The sequence below is a fragment of the Lagopus muta genome, chromosome 1, assembly GCF_023343835.1.
Source record: "Lagopus muta isolate bLagMut1 chromosome 1, bLagMut1 primary, whole genome shotgun sequence".
Taxonomy (NCBI): domain Eukaryota; kingdom Metazoa; phylum Chordata; class Aves; order Galliformes; family Phasianidae; genus Lagopus; species Lagopus muta.
Genome location: NC_064433.1, coordinates 193,597,501 through 193,618,654, shown reverse-complemented (window position 1 = coordinate 193,618,654; position 21,154 = coordinate 193,597,501). Strand labels below are relative to the sequence as shown.

General features: G+C 51.0%; 1 protein-coding gene and 1 long non-coding RNA gene across 3 annotated transcripts in view; one reads left to right on the top strand and one right to left on the bottom strand.

The window, feature by feature from the left end:
- Window positions 1–4,254: 4,254 nt before the first annotated feature.
- FCHSD2 (FCH and double SH3 domains 2) overlaps window positions 4,255–21,154 on the bottom strand; it is a 124,984-nt gene continuing 108,084 nt past the window's right edge. For both annotated transcript variants that reach the window (XM_048950340.1, XM_048950349.1), the window contains 7 exons: window positions 20,070–20,204; window positions 19,520–19,603; window positions 18,889–19,066; window positions 18,377–18,597; window positions 16,908–17,037; window positions 15,502–15,584; window positions 4,255–13,738 (listed from right to left, as the gene is read on the bottom strand). In XM_048950340.1, coding sequence (XP_048806297.1) covers window positions 13,652–13,738; window positions 15,502–15,584; window positions 16,908–17,037; window positions 18,377–18,597; window positions 18,889–19,066; window positions 19,520–19,603; window positions 20,070–20,204 — 918 coding nt within the window. In that variant the 3' untranslated portion in view covers window positions 4,255–13,651. The remainder of the gene's footprint in view (window positions 13,739–15,501; window positions 15,585–16,907; window positions 17,038–18,376; window positions 18,598–18,888; window positions 19,067–19,519; window positions 19,604–20,069; window positions 20,205–21,154) is intronic.
- Window positions 13,745–16,874, top strand: LOC125695973 (uncharacterized). The gene is made up of 3 exons (XR_007378132.1): window positions 13,745–15,381; window positions 15,504–15,681; window positions 16,113–16,874. It is a non-coding gene; the product is annotated as an uncharacterized LOC125695973 (long non-coding RNA).

Genomic DNA, 21,154 nt, shown 5'->3' with positions numbered 1-21,154 from the left:
GTTCTCCTGGACCCTCTGCCCTTCAGCCTCTCTCCCCACTCTTTGCACAGGGCTGTGATCACTCCAGACAGGAGGAACACAGCAGGATATGTTATCCCTCTCCCTCATTCCCCCTTTCCTGCTCTAATTGTTCCCACTTCCCTCTGCTCTCACACTTCATCCTCACTTTCAAACTGCAAAAACACAGCAACCTCAGTGGTCCCCCTTCCCTTCCTTCCCTTCCCTTCCCTTCCCTTCCCTTCCCTTCCCTTCCCTTCCCTTCCCTTCCCTTCCCTTCCCTTCCCTTCCCTTCCCTTCCCTTCCCTTCCCTTCCCTTCCCTTCCCTTCCCTTCCCTTCCCTTCCCTTCCCTTCCCTTCCCTTCCCTTCCCTTCCCTTCCCTTCCCTTCCCTTCCCTTCCCTTCCCTTCCCTTCCCTTCCCTTCCCTTCCCTTCCCTTCCCTTCCCTTCCCTTCCCTTCCCTTCCCTTCCTTCCCCTCCCCTCCCCTCCCCTCCCCTCCCCTCTCCTCACTCCCCCAGTGCAAATTACACTCTCTACAGCATCATTCTCAACAAAGACTTCTTGGCCAACATTCAGAGCTGCAGCTCCATTGGTTTCCACCTGATCTCTCCCACAGGAATGGAGGCTGTGGTCAGGCTGGAACCAGGTCAACCAGGGATGGAGCTGGGGAGAACTGTGGGCCCAGGGCTCGGGCTGGGCTGATGGAACATGGACAGAAATACCTGTTTGGGATATCTAGTGTGTCAGCTCCTGTGCTCCTCTCCATCTGCATCCCTGGACACGTGCTCATGTCTGGAAGGCAAAAAATATGCTGATCCCTTGTTAACACATCATAAATGGACACCAACACTTCACCCAGAGGATGAGGAGCCACCTCATGAAGAGATCCTCCGGCCAATACGTTGTGGGTGAGCACAGATCACAGCACTTCTGCTCTGGACCCAAACAAGAGTGAGTGTGTGTAGAGGAACCCCATTCCAACCCCTGCTGTGGGAGATGAGCAGAAGTCTCAGCTCTGAGGAAGGTATTCCTGTTTTCTTCCTCCCTAAGCACAGTCAGCACTGGCAACAAAGAGTTTCATAGGACTTCTGCTCCTTCCTCCCTCACCCCTGCCTGCCCCCTCCCCCCCCCCCCTCGCTGGCCCACTCTGCTGTTTCTGGAGCCCGGCTGTGAACCAGCTTCCAAAACTGATCCAACACAAACACACACATATTTTGGGGCTGGCTATTTAAAGCTCTGAATGCTTCCCTGCTGCAGGACAGCCTGTGAGCACCGAGGAGAACAAATTGTGATCGAGGGGGGTTGAGCCCAGACAGGAATGCCTTGCTTGAAAGTCCACAAAGCTGGGGGGGTTCAGGGATGGAGTGGCTTATGGGGAACCCGTGATCCCAGCACTGGCCATGGTAGCACCAAGCCAAGCTGTGCAGACATCCGTGCTTGAGGTCCTCATCCTGGGTGACACCAGACATGGACGGCCAGGAGCTGAGGACATCTGTGAGCAGGGATCTGAGCCCCACGCCATATAACCAGGCTCTGAAATCTGTGTTTAAGGGAAGACTCTCCTAACCTAAAAAGAAAACCAACTTGCTGCTTTCCACCGTGATCCCACACACTTCCAGAGCAGGAAATACCTGCAGAGACCCTTCTTTTAGGCTGAGTTCATCCAGGAGGGGATGACCCAATGTATTTCTGCATCGTGTGAAAACAAGGGAAGGCACAACGCTAAACAAAAAGCCTGGCCCTGTTGTGCATCGCCTTTTCTATGCCCTATTAAGGAGAAAGTATGTGTTGTATCAGCATTTTGGGGTCAGCATCAACAAGCAGAGCCGGGGCCGGGCTGTATCCTGGCTCTGAGCAGTGGTCTCACTGGCGCTGGGCAGCAGGGAATGTCCCCTCTCCCCCACAGCAGGGTTAAGCCAGCGGGCTCCAAGCTGCAGCCTTTGCAGCCGGTATTTCAGTCCCTTCCACAAATAGCAACGTGGGATTCCTCCCTCGGCTCCCGGAGATGAGCGGTGAAGACGTGGAGATTTTACTCGCGGCTGAACGGGGATGGATTCCTCCCCAAAAAAGCCTGCGCCTCTCAGCACACAGAGCTCCAATTTGGCTTCCCAGCTGCAGCTCAGGGCTGCGCCTGAACCCCATGAAGGGATTGGGGGGGTAGAGGGGGGGTTGTCGCTCAGGTTTTGGGGAACAGAGGGAGCGGGGAGCGCGGCTGGCTGCTCTTGGGGCCGCAGCACCGCTGCCCGTTCCCAGAGCCGGCCACGAGAGGGCAGGGGCTGCCCGACAGCGGGGACAGGAGATCTCTTTGTCCCCGAGGTCTGGCTGCTGGGGGAAGGCCGTGGGGATGGCAGAGCCGAAGGGAAAGCGCTCGGCTGTGTCCGCAGAGCATCACCCCTGGCCCAAGCACCGGGCGGTAACCTGAAGCGAGCAGGAGGGCAGAAAGCGCTCCTAGCTTCCTTGCGAGGAAGGAAGGCGGGGGGATGCACAGAGGGATGCAGAGATTTCCCCGCTGCACTGCAGGGGAGGCCGGCTCGGAGCAGGTAGGGGAATGGGAAGCTGTGCTCCCTCCCCTCCGCTCCTTTCATTGCCCAGACAGCGACGTGGTTTATGGCAGCCCGAGACCATTGAGCAGGCTCCATTAAGCCGGTGTCCCCGTGTTTTTTCTCCCCAGGAACTTGGCTCTGGTTCAGAGCCTCCCGGAGGGGCTGGCAGCCTTCAGCAGCCACGGGGCCAGGACAGCCGGCGACTTTCCCAGCTGGTTTGGAGGTTTTGTGCTTCCCCTGCGCGTTGGCAAAAGGCAGAGATTAGCAGCAAACCTCGTGCTCGGAAAGGTCTGCGATGGCCATTGCTGCTGCTGCTGCCTTCAGGTGGCAAAAGAATGCTCTGAATCGAGGAGATGCTGCTGGACCCCACGCAATGCTCCGGTGTGAGCAGGCTCTGGACAGGACAGACCCCATCACCTCTTTGGATATGCCTGCAGCTCAGAAACCTCCCCCCTCCTCAGCAGGAGCCCATTTCTTCTGATTTATTTCCCTGCAGAAACGAGTCTTGGTGTGGTCCTTGGGGACGTGCTATAAGGGGATTGTGACAGCCTCAGTTACGGCTTTGACCCCACTCTGGCACATCCCCAAATCAACCCTTGAGAGCAGGTTCTCACTATGGTCTCTATTCTGAGCTCCGGCCCTGAGGATGCATAACAGCCTCCTTTCCTCAAACTCGTAGGGTGATGGAGGGCATTCATGGCCCTAAAATCCCATATCCCTGAAGTCCCCCATCCCTAAAATCCCTTGTCTCTAAAATCCCTTGCCCCTAAAATCTCCTGTTCCACAGCAGCGGAGCAAGGCTGAAGGAGGGACAATGGCACTGTGTGCCACAGCCCCACTGTGGTTGAAAACTCCTGGATCTTTGACATGGGGACCAAGGGCTGGGACCCCCGGCAGAAAGAAATCTTGGTGCTGGTGCTGCTGGAAAACCACATCATTTAAACTAGGGGGCAGGAGAGGGATGGAGGAGGGGAAGCACCAATGTCAGTCAGTTCCTGGCTGTGTTTCTGAGCACAGAGGAAGCAATCCCAGAGGGAGGACCAGAGGAAAGGGTCCAGAGGAGCCACAAAGGTGATCAGGGGGCTGCAGCACCTCCCTGCAAAGACAGGCTGAGGGAGCTGGGCTTGTTGAGCATGGAGAAGAGAAGCTGCGGGGTGACCTCAGTGCAGCCTGCAGTGCCTGAAGGGAGCCTGCAGACAGGAGGGGAGTCAGCTCTGTGAAAGGGGAGATGGCAGCAGGACAAGGGGAAATGGTTTGGAGTTGAGGGAGGGCAGCTGGAGGTTGGATGTCAGGGGGAAGTTGTTTAGAGAGAGAGTGGTGAGGTGCTGGAACAGCTGCCCAGAGAGGCTGTGATGCCCCGTCCATCCCTGGAGGTGTTGGAGGCCAGGTTGGATGGGGCCCTGGGCAGCCTGGGCTGCTGTGAGATGGGGAGGTTGGTGGCCCTGCATTGGTGGGGGGTTGGAGCTTCGTGATCCTTGAGCTCCCTTCCAACCCAAACCATTCTGTGATGCTGTGATTCTGTAATGGTGTCGTCCTGGAGGAAAGTGTCTGCTGTGGGAAATGAAGCACAGAGCAAAGCGGCCGCGTGATGCTGGGAGGACAGGATCACATATACAGAAAGCCAAGGACAGAGGAAAGAGGAAAGGATCACGTATGCAAAAACCCAAGGACAGAAGCTCTCTTCACCTTCCTAAAGGAAGGCGCTCAGCAAATTCCTTGCAGAGGGTTTCACTGCAACAAAGCAGATTAACTTGAGCCCAAGTGACACAGAGCGCCCTGCCTATTGCTTGGATGCCTCTTCAGGTACACCATCAGTCCTGCTTCCATCAGCTCTGCCCAGCTGATGTGGCACGAGACTCAACAACCAAATGCGCCCAGCCTCGTGCTCACAGGACACTGCTGTCTCCACGCAGCCTTTGAGAGGTCCCCAAATAGAGCTGTCACCTTCTGAGAGGGACAGCCCAGCTGTCCAGTGCTCCTGGACCCTGCTGGGACATCAAGGAACAAGGCCAAGGTCACTGCTCCGAGGTAAGCCCACGTCTCACCGCCTCTTTGTACAGCAGCTGGAGGCCAGGGAGAGAAAAACATCCCAACCTCCACCCCTCCAACCAGCAATTCCATCAGGCACACCACTGAGTTGATGAATTTTCTCAGCAAGTGGCTGTGGAAAATAAACCCCAGGACAGAGATGGACAAGATGAGATAGCTTGTGTTAAATGAGTGGAGCCCAGTCCTGGAAAGTAATTCAGGTAGAGATATGATGAATTGCAACACCGGCTGTAAAGGGTTCGTAGTGTCTGACTCAAATGGGAGCTGTATTGCAAGAGTGTTGAAGTTTATTGCTGCAGTCAGAGCAGCTGCTACTGCTGGAGCTGAGTTGCCACGTCTCCTCTATGGTCCACATCCTCACAGCTCCAACAGCTCTGCTAAAGATGCTGACCAATGTCCCAGTGCTGGTTATGGAGCAGCCCGGGGCAGGCATGGAGCTGGGTGAGATGGAGTGGAAGCGAGGAAGGGAGGAGAGGGAGTGGGGATCACATTCATAAGGGCTTTGGAAACATTTCACATGCAGGAGGATTTATTGTTTCTTCTTTTGGCAAAAGTACAGAGGATGAAGTCCAGCAAACCTCCCAGCAGCAGTGGGAGGTGGAGCTTGGAGAAGAGAAGGCTGCAGGGAGACCTGATGGTGGCCTTCAGTGCTTGAAGGGAGCGGATAAACAGGAGGGGGAACGGCTGTGTGTGAGGGTGGGTGGTGACAGGACAAGGGGAATGGCTTGAAAGTGAGGCAGGGGAGGTTTGGGTTGGATGTGAGGAGGAAGTTTTGGAGGCAGAGGGTGGTGAGGCAGTGGCACAGGTTGCCCAAGGAGGCTGTGGATGCCCCATCCATCCCTGCAGGCATTCAAGGCCAGGCTGGATGTGGCTCTGGGCAGCCTGGGCTGCTGGTTGGCGACCTGCACACAGCAGGGCTTGGAGCTGGATGAGCGCTGAGCTCCTTTGCAGCCCAGGCCATGCTGTCATTCCATGATCAACACCCCTCCATTTCAAATAGGTGATGTTGGAAGTTTTGCACCATAAGCTCTCTGAGCTTCATCTGCTAATTGTTCCCAAAGCATGGGAGCCTGAGCCACCAGCCCGACTGATTGGAGAGCTGGCCTCATTAAATTCCCCCATTAACTCTGATAAATTGTTCACAAACAGGTCCATCACTCAGACATTTCCCTTTGGGCATCTGCCCCGCTAAACAAGATTTTGCTTCGCTGCCTGAATTCACTTAAAGGACTTAAGGCACATTAGTAAATCATTTATACTTCCTTTAAAAAACAGGAAATGAAATAAGGGATGCTCGGTGTGCTATTTAGCTGGAAATTGTTCAGCTCTTTATTATTTAATGAACTGCCTGGCTGCTAACAGAGGTCATTCCAGCAGCTCACACCCTGGCCCTACAGCTTCACCCGCCTGTGTGCGAGGTCAGTAAATTGAAACCTTAATGGGCAGCTGGAGAAGAGCAGCGTGCCCTGCTGGTATCATCTGAAACCCATCAGCGTAAGTAAGTGGTTCTTAATCAGCTTTCAAGCTTCAGGAGAAATAAGCCGAGGGCAGGAGGAGGCTGGTTTCCCCTGCACGCTGTTCTATGTGATGTTCTACCATAGAGTCATGGGATGGTTGGGTTGGAAGGGGCCTTAAAGCCCACCCCATTCCAACCCCCTGCTGTGGGCTGGGTTCCAACACCTCTGGGGATGCGGCACCACAGTGCTGCAGTGGTTCCTCACCCATTGCACTGATGCTTCTCCAACAGATTTCCCTCCCCACGTGCAGCACAGCCCCTATTACTCACCTTTTCCTTCCCCACAGGAGCCGCGCTCCTGTTGTTCCTAACCAGCAGCCCTAACACAAAGCTCTTTGTCCATTGTTCTTCACTCAAAGCTTGGGAAACACTGCATCACGGCCAGGTCTATAAATACATGGTAAAAATACTTTTCTCCACCCTCCCTTCTGGTAATGGAAAACGTCAGCCCTGGCCGTAGCTCCAGCAGGACTGACGTGCCACGTCGTTTGGAGACGATCCTGGAGGCTCCCTGTGGGGCACTGCCTGCTAATGCCAGGCTTGGGGGTGTCGAACCGACCCGTTTCCCTTCTTTTTAGTGGTGAACAAAGCAGCCAGCGATTCTCTGCACAAAGCATGGGATCCTTTGGGTTTCTCCTCCTGGCTTCCCTCCCACAGAGCTGCCCACGGTCGTGTCTATGCAACGCTGCAGATGGTGGGAGCAAAACTTCTGCAGAGCCAGAGGTGCCGTGCTGTAGGGCTCAGTCATCAGGTCAGGCTCCTCCAGGGGATGCTGTGAGCTCCGCTGGAAAAGATGCGGATGCGGCATCCAGGGACAGGGTGGCCGTGGTGGGGGTGGGCAGGGGTCAGAATGGACGACCTTGGAGGTCCTTTCCAACCTTTTCTATGACTCTATGACTCTACAATTCAGTGATCGTGCCCTCCTTCATTTAGCTGGAGCAGGCCGTGCCCTCCTTCAGTGCAGCCCTGCAAAGGCAGCCAGCAGCCGCAGGACTGCAGATCAGCAGCACGCTGCCCTTGTATCCATGAAGTCCTCGCTGGCTGCAGATGCATGGAAACATCCCCTCCTTTCATGCTATTACAGCTGAATGACAAAACCCCGGATAAAACGGCAGCCGAATCGACAGCCTGTGTATAATGAGGCCATCAAACACCAGACACTGAGGCTGGGTGACAGCAAGTTGGCCGTGCTGAGGCAATTTAACTGCCAGTGCAGCCTCTATAAACATGCAGCACCTACAGCCACTGCTGTCCTCGACTCAGGCACGCAGCCACCTTCCAGATGGATGCACTGCTTTAAAGATCTGAAACCCGTTGGCATAGAATCATAGGATGGCTTGGGTTGGAAGAGACTGTGTTGGTTATTTATGGGAGCCTGGGGATTTGGAGGCTGTAGGATTTTCCCTGTTTGAGGCATGAGAGGAGCAGCGTGCATCCCAACCCGACTGCAATACGGTGAATGAAAGTAAAGCTGCTGGTGGAAGATTCCAGACGGGGAGCAATAGAGTGCAAGGACTGAAAGGACCAAAAATCAGCAACGTTTGCTTTGTCTGAGAGATGCTGAACTCTCTGCACTTCATGGAGCCGTATGTCCGAGAGGATGACACCTCTGAAGGGTGGAAAGTAGAACCATAGAAGCATAGAATAGTTTGGGTTGGACCATAAAGATCATTCAGTTCCAACCTTAAAGATCATCCGATCCCATCCCCCAATACTGGCGATGTGATCCAGCCCCTCCCAACTTAACCAGCCTATGATTCCAACAGCCCTTAACAAGAGGAAAGGCTGAGCACTAACAGAACCCTGAGCCCTGTCCCCCAGCAGAGCCTCAGGGCTGAGCCTGCCCTTCACAACCCGTTATCTGATGGTGGTAACTCAGGTCTGCCAGACTGGACAGCCCCCATCAGCCGCCACTGTGGGCAGGATGCTGCCTGCATGGGGACGGATGCGATGACACAGCAGCCAGCCTGAGCACAAGGTTATTTTCAAGGACATTAACCAGAGCCCTCAGAAACCAGCTTGCAAGGAAGAGCAAAAAGATACCTGACCGGAATGCTAAAGCAGAGCTGAAAACTCAGCATATTGTCCTTTTTTTTTATTATCTTTAAGGAAAGAGAGCTGAATCCGGTGTTAGTGGCTATTTGCTGTAGGAAACCAGCAGATTCAGCACAAATATCAGATGACTGCCACCCAGAAAGCTCTTATTTTCAGTATCACAGCTACTCACGTCTCTACATAACCTTCCAGCTGCAGTAGCACACGGCTGTTTTGCAGAGGCTAATAAATAAATGAGAGCAATTTACAAGCCTGCTTTTCAGTAGGAATAATACCCCTACATCCTAGAATTATCTCCATCTACGTCTGGCCAGGACTTTGAATCAATAAACCGTCCCCTCATCCTCGGATTAGCTCCCATCATTCCGACAGCAGCGGCAGCACTTCTCTGCTGTTACATCCCCACAGCTCTGCCAGCACAGCGAACATGAGATGTGAGAGCAGCAGTTTGCTGGGACCCAGCAGGGCGCTTTGCAGCACACCGACAGCCAGGAGTGGCCGCGGGTGCTGTGCCAGCAGTGCCCAGCAGTGCCCAGTGCGTGGCCATGGAGGGAAGCTGTGCTGATTTAAGATGCAGGGAGACCTGCAAAGCCAGCAGCAGTCAAAAGCCAACGAGTGCAAAACACTGCAGACGTGCTGCTGAGCTAAAGGAGATCGCACTGCTGGATTTACTGATACGACCTCGGCTGCCTTTCTCTGCTGCAATCCCTCACAAGTGGTGGTGAAGTCCTCACAGGATCACAGAATGGTTTGGGTTGGAAGGGAGCTCAAGGATCACGAAGCTCCAACCCCCCACCAATGCAGGGCCACCAACCTCCCCATCTCACAGCAGCCCAGGCTGCCCAGGGCCCCATCCAACCTGGCCTCCAACACCTCCAGGGATGGACGGGGCATCACAGCCTCTCTGGGCAGCTGTTCCAGCACCTCACCACTCTCTCTCTAAACAACTTCCCCCTGACATCCAACCTGACAGCTGTCATCCCACATGCAGGCGCCTGCAGACAGACTGCCCTCCCTCTGTCCTTCCCCAGTACTGAGGCCCTTCTCCAGGAGAAGCTCATTAGTGCAGTAATTTGCCCATCACGCAGAGGTGAAGCTGGACTGGGACCATTCTGCAGAACTCGGCTGAGCCCAGAGAAGACGATGCAGTGGGATTTAAGGAGCTGCTGTCAGCATTCCCAATGCACCGGGGCCTGGGAGTTCATTTGTCTCTTAAGAAATGATGGATAAAAAAGAGAAGCCATTGCACAGCCAAAGCCAATTACATAAGAGCAGAAATGTCCCTTGCAGCGATTGCTCTCGAATTTGCATTAAGAAAAACAAAATCTAAAACAAATGAAACATCTGTTTTTTAAAAAAGAAGGTAAAAAAAATTGGGACTGGAAGAAAAGAGTTTGAAATAGAATGGCACCTCATCACAGAGCTGAAGTTAACCTTTGGGCAGTGCCAGCAGTGCTCTGGGTGTTCCAATGAGCCAACTAATTGCATTCCCATCCTCATTATGGATTTAGAATGAAAATGGCGCGTTCCACAGCAGTGAAATCCCACAGGTCGAGATGGAGCCATGCACTGCATTCACCGTGGAGGCAAAGCCATGGTCTGAGTCCAAGCACTGCACATGTCCTCCAACTGCAGCAGTGCCAGCACGCAGCTCCAGCCACAGCACTGCATTCAGGAGAACCAGAGCAGCTGGAGAGCGCTTGGGGCCCTCAGCTCATCTGTTCCCATTCCCTGCAGTGAACAGGGGCACCCACAGCTCAGAGCCCCTGACCTTGGGTGTCTCTGCACACACAAATGCTGCTGAGTTGAACTGCTGAGCGACTCTCGTGCTTATCTGCAGACCACAGAAATGTCATCTGTTCCAGCTCAGTGCCACTAAACGACCTCCCCGGTGCCACTGCAGTGTGTGTATTTTCTGGATGCAATCTGTGCTTCTGCAATGCAGAGGTTCCTGTGCTGTGGTGATCCTTCCACCAGATCTATGATGCTCAATCCCCCCGGGCTGCACTGCGAGACTGCTTGGTACAATCAGCACGTCAGCGTTTTCCTCTCTGCATGTTTTATTGGCTCATTTGCTGCATCCCTGGCTGCAGCAGCTCTTCTTTCTGTTTATCCCTTCTTTTCTCCTTCTGGCTTTGGACCAGTCTCTCTGCACTCCCCAGCTCACCTCCCAGCCCGGTGCAGGGGAGCAGCAGGCAGCAAACATCCTTGCAACCCTCCTGTGGATCTGCAACTGGAGGAGCAATGGGGCAACTCTGTGGCAGCATCTGCAGCATCGCCCGCCGCGCTGCAGGGAACGCTTCCACGAAAGGCTGTTTCCATGAGCAGAGCACTTCAGGGGGAAGAGATTTTCCTGGAGATCACAAGTGCTGATGCAATCGCCTGCACAGGCGTTTGGCTGCGGGGTGCGAGCTGTGGCACAACACGGGGGAATGGGAAACTGCAGGAAGGAATGCAGTGCGAGCAGCAGGGCAGGACAGTGCCTTCGGAGGAGTGTGAACGGATATAAAGAGCTGAGATTCCACCATGGGAGAGGCTGCAGGAGCTCAGGGGAAAAGGCTAACGGGTGGGGTGGAAGACTGGAGATTAATCCAACACAGATGCACTGGGGCCAACAGTGCTGCATCCCTGCACCAAGCATCGTTCAAACAGCACCGCGCTGCTGTGTGCTCAGCTGAGAGCCTGCTGAAAGCCCAGGCTTTACCTAATGGAACAACAGCCACCTGTGGGACAGGGACACTGAAAGGAGAGAGCCTGGCACTGGTGGTTGCATAGGAGAACAGCACTGAGTGCCACAGCACAACAGATCAGCATATAAGCTGTGTGCTGTATGGGAAGGGCTCCTCACACAATGGCCAGTCAGCACCACGCAGGGACAACTGCAGGGGGCAGTTATGATCAGCCCCTCTCCCCTCGATGCAATGATCCTAATTGCATAAAGGCCATTAAGCAGTGATTTTGAGAACTGGAGCTCTGTTGCTGGGTCTCTGTTTCCGGCATCGTTTTGTTCCTCGTATAAATACCACCTGGAAATGCCATCTGAGATTGCTTTAAGTATATGGATCAAAAGCAAAAGATGTAAACTTCTGCGTAAAAGGGTAATAAACCAGAAAAGGATACCCAGAAAAACACATGGGAAGGAAAAGAGGCTGCCCCCATCCGGGCAGGGGTTCAGGAACCATGGAGACGTGGCACTGAAGGACGTGGTGTAGTGGGAAGTGCTGGTGCTGGGGGATGGATGGACTGGATGACCTTGGGACTCTGTGACTCTACAGAGGCCTGCAGCAGTGCCTCGTCTCGGGGCAACACTGGGGATTTAGTTCCACTTTTTTTATTATTCAACTTTTTATACATAATAAATACAAACTTTTTACAGCCGATAGAAAGAAAGCATTTGCACCGATGCTTTCGGTGTACTGACGCTGTACACGATGAGACGTCGAATGCATGCCCTGTATGAAGAAATCAGAGTTAAAAGGAGGCATATTTGTACAACTTTTTTCCTCTCTTTTTTTTCTTTTTTTCTCCTTTTTTAAATAAAATTAGCAGCTCTTGCAGAAAATATTTTAAAATACAACTAAAGAGACTTTAAATAACACTTTTCTGAAGTCTGAAAGTCCGCGTATGGAGGAAAACAACTGGCCGAAGGGATGGAAGGTGGGCACTATGGCAAGACTTTGCTTTTCTTCTGCGTTGTGAAGCTTCCAACGTTTCTGCAAACAGTTAAATCTGAATAAAAACATGTTTTTGTTTTTCTTTAAACTTAAGAACAAGTTTGATAAACACGTAAAAAGACCTCAAACAGATCAACGGGACGAGAGGTGCGAAAGAATAAGACTTCACTGGACAGTCAGCGGCTCCAGAAGCCACCAAGGAGCTTCCTTTGGCTCCTGCTGGGCTGCTGGGGAAGGAGAAGGGCAGAGCTGGAGATGCAGCCCAGACGGGGCTCCCAGAAGGTGTGCAGTTGAGGAGAAAATCTGGCTGGATGGTTGATGTGAATGCAGCCCTCAAAGAGTCGCCCTTGGAACTCAGCTAAAGGCAGAACTGCTGCTGGCGTAGGAAAAAGCGAACACGTAAAGAAGGCATTCATAGAATTCACAGAAGGGAAAACAGCCTTGTGTTGCCTGCAGCTTGCATCCGATGGGTGCTGCTCTTCCAACAACAGTTCGCTGCTCACAGATGAAGAACAACCCGCTTTCATCCGCTCCTCCCCTCTCCTCTGACCATTTCTCCCATTTCCTCCCCAAAAAAACCAAGTTTCCTTTCCAGAGGTTTGAAAGTCGTTTTGATATCCTCTCTGTTTGTTGTGAGAGAGGAATTCGGGACCGCAGCCCCAGCAGCAGCCTGGAGGTCTGCAGACAGCAGGGAGCTCTGCAGCTGTGCGAGCTATTGCTGCGTGATATGGTTTAGTACTAGTGGTGGCAATGGTGATGAGGAGACGGTTGGACTGGATGATCTTATAGGTCGTTTCCAACCTTGTGATTCTTGTGTGATTCTTGTGAGGCTCCTTCTGGGGCTCAATGCTATGGGATTCTCCAATGCAGAACCGAAATATGGCAGGTGTGCGACGCGTAACCTAACTCCAGCCAGCCGGTTTGGTGACAGAGATACATGCTAACGTGGGATAGAAAAGCACGCGGCGGTAACTGGGGTAAGAGGGAGCCAAACACTTCAAAAGCAAAACCCCCAAAATCTGCTAAGGAAAAAAAAAAAAGAAAAAAAAAAGCTCAATTTCCAGATCTAGACAAAAATCTCACTTGTCTACCGGTCGGTTTAGGCTATGGAACAAGATGTTGCTACTAATTCAGCACCTCCGTATTAGATACTCTATTACTAAATGTACTGCATAAATATTAATACAAAGAACATTTAGTTCTGCTTAACTGTTAATTATTGAAGAGGTGTGCATTACTGTAATTAATGCTGTATGATCTGCATCACTTTCCCTTACCTATGAGATTATTTTCCTGTTTCTTCCTTCCGCGAGGGCATTAAAGAGGAGCCAGCCTCTCCTTACACTCATTCTTCAGTTCCCTTTTTCACTCCGTTAGATCTGATTAATGCCTAATCAGACAAGCAATGCTACTCGAAGAACGGACAGCCTTTAGCACATTCCTATGGCAACAGTAATATACTGTACGTGATGGAAGGGCGCTGTGACTGCAGCAGAGGCTCCTTCTCAGCCTCCGTGTAAAAATGACCATCTTCAGCCAAGAGAGAAAGCTGCCTGGTGCCAATCCTCCGCTCGCTGCTCGGCCTGCCTGGGTTTGTGCTAAGAGAGGAGGAATGATGTACAGAAAGCGAAACAACAAAAAAAGGCACAACATATTCACGAGCGTGGGAAGGAGTCCGCAGCGTCACCGTCCCCAAAATCCTCCCTGTCTCTCGCTCGATTCCAAGTCTTCATCATGCAAAGGTGCCTAAAAACGAGACCGACCAAATCCCGGGTTTGGTCTTGATTGTAGCACTACTATGGAACGAGTCCAACCGTTACACCAGCGTGATTTCCACGTCCTCAATCTTCTCTGTTGGCCGGCGGTGCTGCTGCTGCGTTGGGGGTGGAGGAGCTGCTCGCACCTGCAACAGCCAGAACCACCACAAAACTCAGCCTTTCTGAGCTCACACAGAGGTGCAGCCCTGTGCTCAGCCCTTGACTCGATGCCAACATGCAGACTGTGGATGGAAGGTGAACAAAGGGGGGGGGGGGGGAAGCCCAGCCCCTCCACCTGCACCAATGGACCTCGTGGTGCTCAGCCACAGGATGGGCTTTGGACACCACACCTGTACCTTACATGGGCTGGCAGTGGCAGGAATGCCGTGAGGAACAAGCAGCTTACTTATATTTAACCAACTGCTGACCTCAGTGGCATATACCTGAAATCCAGTGCTATTTTTATGCTCTGCCACATCAACACCTTTCCCACTGCTTCTGATGGAGCACTAACAGAAGCTTTAGCGGTGCCTCGTGGAGGACTTTTATCACATGTTGTCAGAATGCACCACAGTGACTTGCTATGAAGAACATGAATTGTGAGGACGAACACCACAACTTCACAAAAAGCTTCACAATGCTTTCAAAACGAAACGTATTTAAAATGCAGCACTGAGAAATGCTTTAAATTGAGACATGCGACTGCTGTAGCATATTATACATGTCATAGAAATGTATATTACTCACAAAGTAAGTGCAAATCTACAAAATGAAAGAGCTGAATCAGTCTTTTCACCAGAGACTGAGATCACTTCCAACTCCTCTGTTCCACCCTTCAATATTTAATGATGCAGTGATGTAGCTGCCTTGGGTATCGCAGTGAATAAAGCTAACTCACTGACTGCTGGAATATTCTGAATATTCATTCATGCCAAACAAAGCTTCTCCTGCAATTTCATTCATTAAAAGTGGTAGGAGAATACAAACATTACATCTTAGTGCAGTTTGGCGCAGGACTTTGGAAGTGCCCATCCTTAATTCAGAATTAATCCTAGCAGATGCGAGATTTGCAAGACTGAAGTGATGAAATGTTGCCCCTCCTTTTCTGGCTAGATGTCCCCATGTAGGCAGCAAAGGCAGCACAAAAGATAGGGGACATCACTCTTAAGTAGTTTGAATTCAAAATCCTTAAGTCAAGCGGTCTGGAAATAAACGTAACCCCAAAATATAACTGCATGTGATGTCCAACTGCAGCCAGCACGTGGTGTGGCTGGGAACTCAGCCTCTGGATAAAAAGCAATGGTACAAATCATACCATTAAACTGTTCTGACACTTATTCCCCAGCTCTTCTGTCGTTCTGCACAGCAGTAATGCATGTGGCTACAACAGAAGTAATCTCCCAAAGCCTGCTGTAAATTTGTTGACTGACGCCTACAGAAGAGATGTAAAATCCTCCTCCCAGGTTAGATTTCACCATCCGTGAAAAGAGGCGTGAAGGTATTACAACCATAAAGACAGATACAGAAGGGCAGCTTAGATAAAAAGGGGACAGATAAGATTCAAGGTCACCTGTAAACCCAGCCAGGACTCACTGTTTGAACAAGAGCAGCTTTGCTTTGTTCCAGTGCCCACTTATCTCAAATAGCTCTCGCGTCCCATAGCTTTCTCACACATCTGCAGTATTACCAAAGGGGTGTGGACAGACCTTTCCTCACACCATAATTCTGTGACACTGTATTGCTGCAGGCAGCCATGGGATGAGCAGAACACCGAGAGCCAAACGAGCAGGTGCTGAACCCCAGGGCACAGGAACTGCAGTGCTCTGAGTGCCCCCATCTCTCCAGGCTGGGGATACAAACTGCCTGTATCACCCCACAGCATCAACAGAAACCCAGCTCTGAAACTTACAGGTCGCAGTTTGCCGTATGAAGTTTCAGGAGGAAGTCGTGGAGGCTGTGAGAACCCAGGGGACTCCGAGCTGAAGCTGTTTTCTGAAAGGGTTAAGCAACAGCAAATCAGTGCTGAGTGGTGGCTACGTACCAGAATGTGAACTGAGCACTCCTCAGTACGTTTTCTTCTCTTGCTCAGGTACAGGGGGACTTACAGCTCTCTCAAACTCCTGAAATGAGGTTGTGGTGAGGGGGGGGGGTCGGCCTCTGCTCCCAGGTCACAGCGATGAGAGGTGATGGCCTCGTGCCAGGGGAGGGTCAGGTTGGATATCAGGGAGAATTCCTTCTCCAAAAGAGCAGTCAGGCACTGGCACTGCCCAGGGAGCGTGGGGGTCACCATCCCTGAGGATGTCACAGAGCTGTGGGGATGTGGCACTGAGGGATGTGGGCAGTGGGCACGGTGGGATGGGGTGGCGGTGGGGATCTGAGAGATCTTTTTTAACCTTAATGATTCCATGATTCATGACATACTATGAGCCGACTTTGAAGGGGTAATGCACAGAGTATTTTCTCTGCTAGTGGTATGTATTACAATACAAGCAGTGTTTACACAACACTGGTGCCCTTCAGGAGTCTCATTCTGTCTCTGAGTGTGGCTTAGAACCACAGAATGGCTGAGGCTGGAAGGTGACCCGTCCATCTGCTGAGCCCAAAGCCGGCTCCACCACAGCACGCAGTCTGGGACCACGTCCTGTTGTGCTCTGAGCATCTCTGAGGATGAAGACTTCATAATCTTTCTGGGTAACCTGCTCCGATGTTTGATCACCTTCTCAATAAAAACACAAAGCAAAATCTTTGTGTGGCATTTTCAGTATTTCAGTTTTTCCTGTTACTTTCTGTCCCTTCACTCCTGAGTACGACTTCACCTCTTTCATCTGTTTAAGAGAATCCTAGAATTTTGGTTTGGAAGGCACCTTTAATGGTCATCCTGTCCAACTCCCTGCAACGAACTGATACATCAGGAGGCTGTGGATGCCCCATCCATCCCTGCAGGCATTCAAGGCCAGGCTGGATGTGGCTCTGGGCAGCCTGGGCTGCTGGTTGGCGACCTGCACACAGCAGGGATTGGAGCTGGATGAGCGCTGTGCTCCTTTGCAGCCCAGGCCATGCTGTCATTCCATGATTCTGTGATCACCTTCCTCCCACAGCCTTCTCCTGAGGCTGAACAGTGCCAGTTCTCAGCCTTCCTCTGTATGACAGATCCCTGTGCTGGGCTCGGCCACCACATCAATGCCTACTGCAAAGTGAGCACTGGGCAGAGGAGGCTGCATCGTTCTGAGCAGAGGAGAAGGATCACCTCCAGTCTGCTGCCTGCCCTTCCTACTGCAGCCCAGGAAATGCTTCTTACACTATGACAACACTCACCGTTAGTCGATGGCGACCTGGGGAAGTACTGGGAGCCTCTTTTGTCCGGGCTGTGGAAGGGGCTGGTGGGAGGCTGGTCGTACAGCGGCAGCGGCGGAAGGGTGTGATTCGGCTTTGGGGTGGGGGACACCTGGGAATGGAGAGAGGTGCTGCTGAAAGCCCAGCTCCTTACACACACCAAGGCATGGGAAGCCTTCTGAGGCAACAGTATGCCTGGAACTTTTGTCTAGAGCAAAACTGTTAGAAGTGCCAGGGTCCATTTGAGAAGGAAATGCAAAATAGCAACCCTTAACTCTAACCCAAAAGAGTAACCCTTAACACTGACTCAAATGGTAATTCTTTCACCCTAACCCAAATGGGTAACCCTTTACCCTAAGTCAAATGGTAACCCTTTTACCCTAAGTGAAAAGGGTAACCTTTAACCCTTAACCCTAACTCAAATGGGTAACCCTTAACCCCACCCCAAGTGGGTAATCCTTAACTCTAACCCAAAGGAGCAACCTCTAACCCTGCCCCAAAGGGGAAACCCTTAATCCTGACCCAAAAGGGTGGCCCTTAATCCTTAATAATACCTAATACCTAATGGGTAGCCCTTAACCCTAAGCCAAAAGGGTAACCCTGAACCCACAGTGAGTGCATGTGGTGTCTGTCAAGCTGTGAATGTCTCTCTGGTTACCACCAACAGGCCCAATACTTAAGAGAAGCAAAGCTTGGTCAGAGCAGAGAAGCTCTGAGCACGTCCAGCAATGCAGCTGAATACACTCCTCATTTTTAAGGGTCTCAAAGAATAAAAGCAGTGGGACAATGTCAGCAGGACATGTGGAAGCCCAATGTCCAGCACCACAGATAGAGAAGAGAATGTGCCTGATTTTCTAATGAAATGCAAGGTTACAGAACTGCAAGGCAGTAAATGCATGTGTCAGAAATGACTGTACTACAACACCTGCAGTTCTCCCTCCCAAAAGCTGAGAAGACACAGACCAGAATTAAGGATGAAAACACTACATTAGGGCTATGGGAGCTCCACAGTTCTCTGCTTGCCGGGTTCTGTTTGATGTTTCACTCTGTGCCACAAATTCAATACAAGAAGCAGACAGAATTTTCTCCTTGGCTCATTTCCTTTCTACTCAAACACTTCCCTTTATTCACAAATGTGTTACGTTTGCCAAAACACATCAGTTGCCAATTATCAGGCTGGGTAAGAAGCTAAAAGGTGAGCACTCTTTGTTTTTGTCTTTTTTTAATTGGTTGCTTTTTATCTGCTGAAGAAACAGCAGATCTTCCCAGTCCTGCAAAATCTCCCACATTGGTTGATATCTGCACCACAGTTCTGTAACTTACAGGACATGAACAGCCAAAGAAAAAGCTCCAGATTGCCAGTGTTGACCTAGGAGTGAGAGGGGTTGGTTTGTACAAGTTGGATTTCCTACAGGAAAATGCCCCAAGCAACACCTCCCATCCTCACATACCTGAATATCTCCAATCCACTGAGTCTCTCCATTTTCTGAGGCTGTCAGCTCTTCAACTAACACCGATGGGAACACGCCAACACGCCCATTGAATTCTCCTTCCCAAAAGCCATCATCATCCTGATTCTCCTTGTTCAAGATGCGGATGATGGCTCCTTCTGGGAAGGACAGCTCGTCATCGGTCTGCCCCTCGTAGTCGTAAAGTGCTTTCACAAAACAGACTGAGGAACGGACGGAGAAAGAAAAAAAGAAGGGTAATCAGCACCAGCCTGAGGAAGAAAAGCCAACAATATGATATACAAAACTGCTGAGTCAAACTATTTTCGTTTTCTCTAGTTTAGTTTATCTACAGGCTAGCCAAGTATGTTATTATGCTGATTCTTGCAATTAGAGAGATGGTTATTAAGAACAGTTGTACTCAGACAAAGGTCAAAAATAAGAAACTCTCACATCCAAATCTGACGTGCAGAAGGCAAGCTTTACTCACTATTTCCTTCTCAATGAACACTCACCACTGGAATCTCCATTCAGGCTGCCCGACACCAGGTCAGCCTCTGTGGAATTGTTGGAGGTGTGGGACCGACTGTCCAGTGCAGCAAGGGACTGCAGCATGCTCAGCAGGCTGCTGGATGTTGGGAACTGCAGGTACTTCTCAGGGACGTAGCCCACCTGGCCTGCTTTATTCCGTGCCTGCAGATCAAGGAGACCAGAGGAGCTCAGCTCTACCTGCCCTGCTCAGGGCTTCTGTCCCACAGCCCGATTTCACAGAATCACAGAATCACCTGGGTTGGAAGGGACCCCAAGGATCATGCAGTTCCAACCCCCCTGCCTGGCAGGGCCACAAAACATCCACATTCAGATCAGGTTGCCCAGGACCCCGTCCAACCTGGCCTTAAACACGTCCAAGGACGGGGCATCCACAACCTCCCTGGGCAGCCCGTTCCAGGGCCTAACCACTCTCCTAGTAAAGAACTTCCCCCTAACATCCAACCTAAATCTTCCCTCCTTCAACTTAAAACCATTTCCCCTAGTCCTGCTGTTGTCAGCCCTTTTGAAGAGTTTACTCCCCTCATGGGTGTAGGTTCCCTTCAGGTATTGATTTCTAAAATGTAATATTGAAAGCAGCCTCAGACAAAGCGCTACCTTAACCCAGTCTTCCATATCTCCATCTTCAATCACCTCCAGTACCTCGTGTTCCTCTATGGTCAATTCATCTGGCTGAGAAGCCTGAAAAACGTAACAGGAAAAAGAGAAAATGCAAACATTTTCTTATGATGTAACATACTTGAGCTTGAGGGTTCTTCTGACTGCTTTCTTCACTCTTGGGGACTGATGGAAGCAGCTTGGATACCACCAGCCTGTTGAGCCCTATTTACCTTGGTAGCCCTCATTACTCCATCCTCTGCCTGCAGCTGCCTTTGGTAAGGAAGAGCTGTGATTCACAGCAGCCCCAGCAGCACTAGCAGAGGTAAAGAGCACAAATGTGGCTTTTCAGCAAAGCTGTAACTCAGCATTCCAGGACAAGGAGGCAGGCAGGGCTGTTCTGCATGCTTCAGCTTCACACAGACTGTGGGTTCTGCACTACAGCTCCATGTTTCTCACAACGACTCATCAGTTGCAGCTCTTATGTGCTCACTGTGCTATTTGTTCTTCTAATCAGACAGGAATTTTAGAGAAAAATAATATCACAAACCTTATAGGAATAAACGACTTTGCAGGTGAGAGGGTAATTTCTAAGAGTACCAGAAGGACTAGAACTGCTGTCATCAAAAACATCCATGCTGTCCTCAAACTCTTCACCTTCTTCCTTTTCTGCATCAGCACTGATCTATTAAAAGCAAGGATGTTCATCAAATTAAATGTGAAGGCAAAGCAGACGTCAAACAAAAATAGATGAAGCAATAATAAAATGAGCCAAGCAACACTTTGCATTTGTTGCCCTCCCTGTGCATGGTCTGTATCATAGAATCATGGGATCACTAAGCTTGGAAAAGACCTCTGAGGTCACCAAGTCCAATCTGCCCCAGCTGACATGCACTGTGGAATGAGGTATCGTGTCCATGAAGAGCTGGTTGTGAAACATCTGCTCTGAGTGTGCTAACATGAGAAGGGAGACCAAAATGCCTCTTTCAGTATATTTTGGTTGCCTGTCTTTGGAGATGCAGAGACCTTGAACCACCTCAGGTCTGACCTGGCTGTCCAACTTTGAGGAGCATAAAATAGATGCCAAAATGTCATGAGAATTCCCTACAGAAGGACCCCAGAAAGGCCTCCACTGCTGATTCTGCAATCTACACTCTGTTCCATGCAGGCTGCTATCCAGTGACATTGAGACCAGTAGGAACCAGCAACCCAAAGGCTGGAAGATGCCACGGCCCCTCAATATCCACTTCCAGGAACCAACTGTGAGCTGTGGACTGTGGATGCCCCATCCCTGTAGGCATTCAAGGCCAGGCTGGATGTGGCTCTGGGCAGCCTGGGCTGCTGGTTGGCGACCTGCACACAGCAGGGCTTGGAGCTGGATGAGCGCTGTGCTCCTTTGCAACCCAGGCCATTCTATGAACTTTTTGGCTCTGCAGTGCTGCACTTCTACTGCAGAAATGTTTCTTAGAAGTGGGCAGTTGGAAGTCACAGCGAAGGCAAAACAAAGCACAAACTCCATAAAAAAACCATTGTCTCCTGCTTTTTAAATGAATTCCACATGTACAATGCATTTGATGTCCTGCAAGCAGCACAAAGGTCTCTCAATTACATTACGTGTAACAGCAGCACTGTATT